Here is a 10,479-nt window from a genome sequence, read left to right on the forward strand (position 1 = left end):
TGGCCTAGAAATAAGCCTCAGCCAGAATACAGCTGCTGAACACCACCTCGGTTTCTTAAATGCCATCTTGTGATGGTGTGTTTGACTAGAGCACATAACTAAAGATTTTAGACATGGAATTCCAAATTAGAAAGTCAGGAAGGTACAATACACACAAGATCCATCAGCATGACCATTCACACCACTTACTTTGAAATGTTCATTGTCAAAGTCTATAACTGTACTGTTTGCAGTTTTGCAAGTAACTGAATCATAAACTGATCCCTTCAATTATCTGGCTTTAAATGGAAGCATGCATTCATTTCTGTGGTGTATAATTTGTGCCTTGAATACTTAAAGTGCAAAATATTCTGAATAAATAAATCACTAGTTTTAATTGTGTCATTTCTATGTAGTTCACTTCACAGGCAGTAGAGGGTGCTAAACATAACTGCCTCAAACGTATTTATGCATGTGTCAGACCAGTCACATGAATCATCTCCTCCAGAACTAACTAGAACTCCCAAGTTCATACTGAGATCATGGGAACTCCTCATCGTTAGTCAGGAAACACCTGTTTATTCAGGAGCATCTCTACCAACACAACATGTCTTTAGAACCTTTTACAACTCCATTACTACAGTATTAGGCCAAGGTTGCTCCAATAAAACCTAGCATAAATAGTCCATGTCTAAGACCTGCACTCTACAGCCCCCTGAGCATTTAAATTTGAAAAATAGAAAAAAAAAATGTTTTTGAAAACATTTAATGGTTCACATGACAGGAATTCAACACTCCATAACCGGGTCAGTTAAATATTAACAAATTTACAGTCATGAGGAATGTAAAAAAAAAAAAAAAAAAAATCCAAACACAAAGCAGCTCCTTAAAAAACCCATTACCCAACCCCACAAAGCTCTGACAGACAAAGCATCCACTCAGGATCCGGTCTCCACCCTGTCTGCCTTTAGACCCTCCCCCTCGTCTGATCCTTCACCCTGTCAAAAACCCCTCTGCTGGTTCCTAATCACTCACAGCTCGTCCTTCTCTGTGGTTTCCTGGAACACAAACACAATGATTAGTTGACTATCCACAGCTACACAAACTTTATTGCTTTAACACAAAAAAAAAAAAAAACCTCACCGTATCTTCTGAATCATCTGCCTGCACCTCTTCCTCATCCTCAGCTTCCTCTTCGGGTTCCTCAGGCTCCTCTTCTGGCTCTTCCTCAACCTAAGCACACAAATAACATGGATAATTATAAAAGAAGAAATGCCAGGTGTGTAATGTATGAAATGTGGAGAACTGGTCTGTACATGCATGTTGTACTCACCTGTTCTTCCAGGTCAACATTCATGCTAAGCCTGAGCATGCGTTCTATCCTGTCTCCGTAGGCTTTGGTGTCGGCCAACTGGTAGCCTGAGCGCAGGGTGGCAGTCTCAAACAAAACCACTGCCAGGTCCGAGGCGGTCTGGTCTTCCTCACTAGCCTGTAAACGTCCACAGATAAAAATCAGGACTGTCACAGAGTAGAAGAGATTTACACTGCCTGTGTGTGTTGTATTTATTCAATTCCTTATTCAAAACTAATTCAGCCTCTGGTATTTAATAGCCTCAAAATGTGCAAATTCCTTCAGCAGAAAATGAATCAGATCGCAAATAAGTCACACTTACAGTTACTCTCTTCAGCATTTCTTTAATGAGGGGGTGTTTGGGGTTGATTTCTAAAGTTTTCTTCTGGCTTGCGTAATAGCTGGAAAAAAAATTGAAAAAAATTATACACTGGATAATAGTCAAGTTAAATAGAACAATTAAAATTATTCGGGTGCAATCAAGCATATGTTCCAATTTTCCTTTCATACAACTAAGCAGCTATGAGGTTAAGGGCCTTGGCTCAGGGGCCCAGGAGTGGCAGCTGGGATTTGAACTCATGCCCTTCAGATCCAAAGTCTAATGCCTTAAGCTTAAAGCTACCACCTTCAGTTGTTACCACTTAAGGGCAAGCTGCCAATGCTGGGTCCTTGAGCGAGGCCCTTAACATCAATTGCTTAGCTGTTTAACTGAGATAACCAAGTCGCTCTGGATAAGGGCGTCTGCCAAATGACAGAAATGGAAATAGAGAAAAATAGTGCTAAAGTGGACCAATCAGAATTGAGAATTTAACACTTAGGAGTAATACCTACTAATTTTTAATATACCTACTTTGTGGAAATGTCTTTTCCCGTCTGATAGGCCTGAGCCTTCATGATCCTCTCCATGTTTCCAGACCAACCATACTGACTGGCCACCAGAGCACAGGGAGAATTGGTCAGTCTCTGGGACAACACGGCTTTCTCAATCTACAAGGGAGAGTGAAGAAGAAAAAAAAAAAAAAAAGCATGATTATGCATTCAAGTCTAATAAACATCTTTCCTAAACTCCTACTTTCACAAAAGGAATTAAAAATAAATAATTCCTAATCTGTAAATCCACATATTTACAAATCACTGTAAAATGTATATCACACACACAGTGTATATAAATATAAATCACTGTGCTATATAAAAAGAATCAGGGACAGTACCTTGTCTTTCAGGGACTTGTCCTTCAACCATGTGGTAAGGGGTTCAAACTCCTTCTCAAGGGCTTCCCGTGTCTCCTTGGCCTTCTCGCTCTCATCGAATTTGACTCCTTCCTTGGCCACGTTCTGGAATCGCTTGCCATCAAATTCGGGCAGTGCCTGGATGCAGTACTCGTCCACTGGCTCAGTCAGGTAGATGACCTCGTATCCCTTCTTCAGCAGCTTCTCCACAAAAGGAGAGGACTCGGCCTAAAAAGAAAATTCAAAAAACTTATTGATGAAATGTACAACTTATTTATTTTTGAAGGTCTACATTTTTCAGAAATTTACTTACATTAATAAAAAAAAAAAAAATAAATAAAACAAAGGGAATCATTTCTGCAGCAGTATACTAATGCCACTTGTTTACTGACTTAACAGCACATCCATGTTCCCACCTCCTTTCTGTTGGTTCCTGCCATAAAGTAGATCTTGTCTTGCTTCTCCTTCATCCTCTCTACATACTGCTCCAGACTGGAGACTCCTGATTCACTGTGGGAAGTCTGGAAGCGAAGCAGCTTGGCCAGTCTGGTTCGGTTTGAGTGGTCCTCGATCACTCCCAGCTTGATGTTGGTACCAAATTCCTTCCAGAACTTGTCGGTGTACTGCTCCTCTGCGATTTTCTTGATCATGTCCAAAGTTTTGCGGACCAGCTTTTTGCGGATGACCTGAAAAGGAGGAACACTTTCAATTGAGTGTCATTCTAACAAGAGCAGTACTGACCACTGTCCCTTTTGATTTTTGTTGGACCACTGCAGACCGAGAAAACACCCCACAAGAGCTGCAGTTTTGGAGATGCTCTGACCCAGTCGTCTAGCCTTCACAATTGGTCAAACTTGCGCAAATCCTAACACTTGCCCATTTTTTCTGCTTCTAACACGTCAAATTTTATGACAATGTTCACATGCTACCTAATAAAAATTCCACCCACTAATGTGTGCCATGATGAAGAGATAGTGTTATTTAATTCACCTGTCAATGACATTATAACGTTATGCCTGATTGGTGAATATAACAGTTTCTAATAATAAAAATTAATCTTGTAAATCCTGCACCCTGACAGCTCTAGAATCAATGATTCTCACCTTCAGCAGCTTGTGCTGCTGCAGAGTCTCTCTGGAAACGTTCAGAGGAAGATCATCAGAATCCACCTGAGAGTAGAAATCAGAAATTTAAACTTGACATAAAGCACTTCGTTATTCAAGTTTAAATCTAGTGATTTATAATGCTGGTTTAAGAGCACTCACCACACCCTTGATGAAGTTCAGATATTTGGGCATCATATCATGGAAGTCGTCTGTGATAAAGACTCTGCGTACAAACAGCTGTAAAAGGAGAAATGTTTCATGTCAGCGAGTCGCAAAGTTTGCATTTCATCTTTAACCCTATATGGCGAGTTACTATTAATTTGTTACCTTAATGAAATCGTTCTTCTTTGAGCCGTACTCGTCAAAAAGACCCCTGGGGGCTGCAGCAGGGACAAACAAGATTGACTTGAAGGTGACTTCTCCCTCTGCTGTGAAGTGGATGTGACTCAGGGGCTCTTCACTGTCCTGCATAATGATGTATTTATTTGTAACCAAGATGATGGAAGAGACACTTGCTCAAAACATAAATAAATACATATATTCAAATTTGTTCACATTAGACTCACCCTTGAGAAGGACTTGTAGAAAGCTTTGTACTCATCCTCCTCTACCTCCTTAGCAGGCCTCTGCCATATAGGCTTGATGTCATTCATCAGCTCCCAGTCCCATACTGTCTTTTCCACCTGAACATTAAAAAAAAAATTAAACAGGGACAGGACTTGTTATAGAAGTTCATTTGCTAGAAATTTTGTGCAAGAATACATTTGTGATCCCTTATGTTTTTACCTTTTTGGTCTTGGGTTTCTCTTTATCCTCCTCCTCTTCCTCTACCTCAGCCTCATCTTCAGTCGTCTCCTTCTCTGCCTCTTTCTCAGCGTCCTCCTCCTCGATCGGCTCTTCCACAGTTTCCGTCTGAAACAAAAATTCGACTATGAGCTCAGTAAATATCATGAGAATGTTTGTGTCATATTGTCTTTCTTTAGGATGTCTGACCTTGCTGCTCCACACGTAGATGGGGAAGTTGATGAACTGCGAATACTTCCTCACCAGGTTCTTGATTGTCTCCAGCTCAAGGTAATCAGAGGCTTCTTCCTTCATGACCAGACTAATGAAAGATTAAGTAAAGGGTTAGCGTTACATTTAAACTACAGTCACGGCGATGCACTTCTTTCCTTGTCTATCTGTACAAGAAAATAAAGACATTGCAGCTCCTTAAGACAGTTTATATATAAAAAAACAAAAATAACCCCTGAATCTCATTGGATCCAATACAATACGAATGTATATGTATTTATAATTACAGCAGGGTTTTTTTGCACTACTTACGTAATAGTGGTTCCTCTGCCCAGGGTGTCCCCTCGTGGGTCCTCGATAACCGAAAACTCGTTCGAGTCGGACTCCCAGATGTGCTGTGTGCCGTTGTTGTGCTTGGATGTGACGATGACCTTGTCAGCCACCAAGAAGGCGGAGTAGAACCCGACTCCGAACTGGCCAATCAGCTCTGAGGTAGACTGGCCTTCTGACTGCATCTCAGTCATCTTGCTGAGGAACTCGCTGGTACCCGATTTGGCAATTGTGCCCAGGTTCTTCACAAGCTCCTCTTTGGTCATGCCAATGCCAGTGTCAGTGATATGAAGCATGTTCTTCTCCTTGTCCGACTGAAAAGAGAAATTTGAAGGCAGGTGTCACACTTCATTTCATATTCTAATCTCCTACTATTTGGATCGCTTTGCAATGCAAAATAATACCAGATTCCACACAGGTTTCAGTACCGAAAGCCCTACAGCCGAGATGGTCCACAAAACACACCTTAATCTTAACGGTCAGCTCTTCATTCCCAGCAAGTGCATCTTCATGGGTGAGAGACATTAACCGGATCTTATCCAGGGCATCAGAAGCATTGGAGATCAGCTCCCTCAAAAAGATCTTCGGGAAAAGAATAACAGACAGACAGGCAGGGAAATTACGTTTACTTCCATGCAAATTAGAGGCATCGACTAGTGATGCATGTGCCTCGTTTCCTCACCTCTTTGTTCTTGTACAGAGAGTTGATGATCAGCTTCATCATCCTGTTCACTTCTGCCTGGAAGACAAACTTTTCCGATTTCTCCCGAAGTTCTTTAATCTGTGCTGCATTTAGACCATCGAGTTGAATGGCTTCTTCCTCCCTGGTGAAACACAAAGTAAAAGATGAGCTTTTTATCCCAAGAAGGAGGCACAGGTGATGATGCTGAACCAGAAAATTCATACAGATGTTAAAGTCTTATTTAATCTGATGATTTAAAGATATTTGAGCAAAATTTGTTTTGGGTAAAATAAAAAACTAAATTAGCTGAGCATAACTTTGGTTTATTACAACTAGGATACTAACCTCTGAACGACTTCATCATCCGTCCTGGATCCATCTCTGCTCTTGCCCAGGTCCTCCTCAACTGCCCCATCAACATCAACCTCATCTTCTGCCTTAACAGATGCTAAAAGAAAAGGAGACAAATTAAATACAGGAACTCCAGGCCTAAAACAAGCCGGAGCAGAAAGATACAACAAAGCCATAGGTTTCCTCACAGGTTCCTCACCCACCCCATTCTCCAGAGAGTGAGTTAGCAAGCTAACAAGCTAATTTGGCCCATCGAGAAGGACTCATTGGGCTAAACAAAGAAGCTCTGGACCACTAATGATAGAAAACCTTCGACATTTTAATTTTTTCTTTTTCTGAAGCAGAAAACGAGAGAATGATGTGTAGGATTCCTGTTTGCTTCCTAGTCTGGCTTTCTGAAGAAACTTCTAGACGAACATGCAAATGAAGACTTCCTGCAGCTTCCACAAGATAAATGTAAAATATATTTGTGCTATAATTTACATTTATATCATGTGCATATTCTTTATTATATTATATATCACACACATGAGCTTGGATTTATCTGATCACAGAGGCTCCTGTATGAAGCATGGTCAAGTTCAAGGCTCAATCCAGCGCCATTAAGGAAATGAAAAACAATAAGATACTTACAGAAGACAAGAAGCGCACAGAAAAGCCCCAAGATCCATAACCGCTTCATTCTGGAAGCAGAAAGGTGATGTAGCACACAGCAGGACTGGTTTAATGCTTTCTTACACCACACACACTCAAACTGCGGCTGCAAGAAAAAGAGAAGTCGGCTTTATGATATTCCGGATTTAGAGGCGATGCGGGAGCGAAGCAGACCAATCACAGTTCCCCACGCACAACACTTAACCAATCACAGAGCGAGCCTCAGCCAAGCTCGACCAATCACCGCCTTACATGTCTGATTTCACGTGGTCAAATCGTGGCTACCCCGGATTGGCTCAGGTGTGTGTCAAAAACACGCTGCTCTTAGACTGTGTGATTTCATTTCTGATCTGGGAGCGGTTTTATTTCCTGACAAGGGGTGGTGTGAATGTGTAAAACCGATCTGAAATGAATGGTGGGCGGATTAATTTCTGAAAAATCCGCCATTTCTGGGGGTTGGAACATCTCATGTGTGTTCTTCACATTAACATCCAGCTGCTGCCATAAAGATCTTAATTGATCAGGGATAAACTGCTGGCACTTAGGAAGTGGAAAAGACTATATATATATATATATATATATATATATATATATATATATATATATATATATATATATATATATAAAAATGAATGAAAATTGACTTCATTTAGGCAATTCTCTAATCTGATTGATCAGATGGGGTCCATAAATTACCAATAACAAAATGTATTCCTACGATATGTACGTTTTCCCACAATATGTCACAATCATATCTTTTCTCATACACCATCTTTCCTATAATAATAACCTACACTGAGACTAATATGCTGCCTGATCTACATAAACTATGACGAACAATACACACAATTATCAACACTGATATAATAAACAAGTTTCCTTTATTGAGCCAATTCTTGATTCTGATTGGTCAGACGGTAACAATTTATTATTTATAACAAATGATTATGCCTACGATATAATCCACAACCTTATATCGTTAAAAGGCATTTGAATTTTTGTAGTAATAGTAATAACCTACACAGAGACTTATGCAGTGGCTGATCTACATAAACTACGATGGCTGATTTATAAAACAGACTGCATTAATTGTGTTTATTAGTCTATAAATCGTTTTTTTGATATTGTGATTTGTGGCAAAAGTAGAGAGCAGGTTGAGACGAGCGTTGACACAAGGTGGATGAGTTTAAATACTGTGCAAAGTAATGGAGAGTGTGTTAGAGAAGTGAAGAAAAGTGTGCAGGCAGTGTGGAGTGGGTGGGGAAGAGTATCTGTAGTGACCTGTGGTGAGACCTGCGATGTATGGGTTTAGAGACGGTGGTATTGAGTAGAAAGACAGGAGGTGGAGCTGAAGGTAGCAGAGCTGAAGATGCTGAGATTTTCATTAGGAGTAACAACCATGGAAAGCATTAGAAATGAGTTTATTAGAGAGACAGTGCATGTAGGACGTTTTAGAGACCTGAGAGAGGCCTGATTGAGATGGTTTGGACATGTACAGATGAGGGACATGGGGTATCGGTAGGAGAAAGCTGAGGATGGAGTTGCCTGGAAGAAGGAAAAGAGGAAAACAAAGGAATAGGTTTATGGATGTGGTGAGAGAAGACATTCAGGTGGTTGTTTTGAAAGGCAGAGGATAGAATGATGGAGAAAGATGACCTGCTGTAGCGACCCCTGAGGGGAGCAGCCGAAAGAGGAAGAACAACATATCATATAACACACTAATAGAACCAAAAATACTTTTAGAACTACACATTTAAGCCAGATCCACATCTTATTATTTCAACCACTAAAGTAAATGTGTGCTTTTTGACATTGTTTTGCTGAAGATGGAAAAATGGTGGATAGGGTAAAGGGCAGATGCACAAAATCAGCAGCAATGCTTGGATAGAGTGATATAGTCAGATAGTGCTTGCTGGTGCTAAGGGGGGAATCTTTCCACCATCACCATCTCTGACCTGCGCTGTTGATGCTAGGTCGATTTGTTCTATGGATTAGTCCTGGAGACTCTTTTCTCTGAGCATACTACTTGCACATCGGAGCAGAAATTCAGTCTTGGACTGTCTGGTTTCAGTCGGTTCGTACCCACATTGGTATCGGATTCTTGTTTTGGGCTGACAGGAGTGTAGCTGTTTTAGCTTTGGGGCTTTTCTACATGTAGTGCTGCTGCTTGCTGGATGTTTTTTTATTGTTCACACTGCTCTGGGTGTACATTAGAGACTATGCATGGAGTTCCCAAGAGAGTCTGATTGCTGACAGTCATGTAGATGGCAGACTGGATAATTGTGTGGATAGGCAGCTGTCCCTGGCAGAGTGGGGGATGTGTGTGTGTGTGTGTGTGTGTGTGTGTGTGTGTGTGTGTGTGTGTGTGTGGTAGAGTGTATAGTGATATATTTCCTATATCCTGCAGAATTTCAGAATAATGTTCGATTCATATTCATGTATTTTGTATTTTCTACATTATACATTTTGTATACATGTCTACATACTAACAATAGTTTTGACTTGCACTGTCTGCACTACTGCATGGTGTGTTCTGTATTTTTCTATAACCTGCTCTTTACTAACAGCTTTTTTTGTTGTTTGTTTTTTTGCTATTAGCTATTGGTTATTTACAGAAAAGCCTGAAAAACTTTTCAGAACTGGACACAACGGCCTCTATATGGAAATTACATATTGTCCAAACTTTCTAAATAAAGCCTTTAGTGTAAAATTATCGAGAATCCATTAACTACTTCACTGCTAAATCAGGTATAATGATTGTAAAATGAGACAAATACACAGGACAAATAGGGCAAGATAAGCGTATATTACTTTACTCCACACTCCATTGATGTCAGTCTGCATGTTAAGATAACGTATCTCAAATATTTCCATTAAGGCCTGACATTCCTGCTTAGTGATATGAGCTGAGCAGAATTTACAGCTAGGAACTAAAGCTGTGGGTCCTAAATGGTGCAACACACAAGCATGTAAAACCTTATATTTTTAACTCCAGGCAGTTCCACAGCCGCCTGTGCTCTGAAGTCCTACTGCACATATAGAAAGTATGAGGTGAGCGCATTAGAACATAGCCACAATGTCGTAATTATAACTCAGGAATATATGTATTTTCTGCACTTTCTGCTCTGATATTTTGGCAAGAACAAAAGGCAGGCATTTAAATGCCACATGCAAAGCAGATGGTAGTGTCTTTGCATGTCGATTTTGTTTTCCAATTTTTAAGTTTCTTTCAAAAGGTAAAATAAATCTTGGTTGTGACACAGTTAATTCTTATCTCCTTACACCCTCTCATTCATTTCAAGAAGAATAAACAGGTCAAAAGAAGTTGTCTTATATCCATACCACTGTCTAAATTCAGATGATTCATCATAGATGGTCAATCTGTCCTAAAGGAACAATTCAAATCAAGCTGTTTCTACTGTTGTTTTTATTTCAGGAAGCACAGAGGAAGATGGGATGATAAAAGGAAATATTGTAGATAAGCACATACGGTCTGTATAAAAACAATGCGCAGGAGATACTGTATGATATAGTAGTGTCCTTGCACAATGCAATGGCTCTATGCATAGATTATTTAATGCTTTTAGCATGCTTTTAATAAATTGTATGCATTGAAATAAGTATTTTTTAAACATCACTATTATATGAATGAATTGCAGGGATGGTTTTTATTACCGGACTAATTTAAGTTGCACTGATAACCAACTGCATTTTTTCATGTCATTTCCAGATGAGCAATAAAACAGAGGTGCATTTTTTTTCTGGGAGGATGTTCTATAGATT

General features: G+C 39.9%; 1 protein-coding gene across 1 annotated transcript; it reads right to left on the reverse strand.

Moving 5' to 3' along the window:
- Positions 1 to 729: 729 nt before the first annotated feature.
- Positions 730 to 7,031, reverse strand: hsp90b1 (heat shock protein 90, beta (grp94), member 1). The gene is made up of 18 exons (XM_083528838.1): positions 6,676 to 7,031; positions 6,037 to 6,139; positions 5,692 to 5,833; positions 5,475 to 5,591; positions 4,992 to 5,323; positions 4,659 to 4,770; positions 4,452 to 4,577; positions 4,232 to 4,348; positions 3,993 to 4,130; positions 3,825 to 3,902; positions 3,663 to 3,728; positions 2,976 to 3,245; positions 2,542 to 2,787; positions 2,181 to 2,317; positions 1,653 to 1,731; positions 1,313 to 1,468; positions 1,123 to 1,212; positions 730 to 1,037 (listed from the first exon to the last, which is right to left on the reverse strand). The coding sequence occupies exons 1-18, from the start codon at positions 6,722 to 6,724 to the stop codon at positions 1,011 to 1,013; spliced, it is 2,385 nt and encodes a 794-aa protein (XP_083384964.1). The 5' UTR covers positions 6,725 to 7,031; the 3' UTR covers positions 730 to 1,010.
- Between the last annotated feature and the right edge of the window lie 3,448 nt (positions 7,032 to 10,479).

This window comes from Silurus aristotelis (assembly GCF_946808225.1).
Source record: "Silurus aristotelis genome assembly, chromosome: 24".
Classification (NCBI taxonomy): domain Eukaryota; kingdom Metazoa; phylum Chordata; class Actinopteri; order Siluriformes; family Siluridae; genus Silurus; species Silurus aristotelis.

Excerpts from the sequence above, each read along its gene's own strand:
- hsp90b1 (XM_083528838.1), bottom strand. The coding sequence starts at position 6,724 with ATGAAGCGGTTATGGATCTTGGGGCTTTTCTGTGCGCTTCTTGTCTTC. Across the intron at positions 4,131-4,231 it reads TCTACAAGTCCTTCTCAAGG|GACAGTGAAGAGCCCCTGAG; the intron begins GTGAGTCTAATG and ends ATCATTATGCAG. Across the intron at positions 1,469-1,652 it reads AAATGCTGAAGAGAGTAACT|GCTAGTGAGGAAGACCAGAC; the intron begins GTAAGTGTGACT and ends GGACGTTTACAG.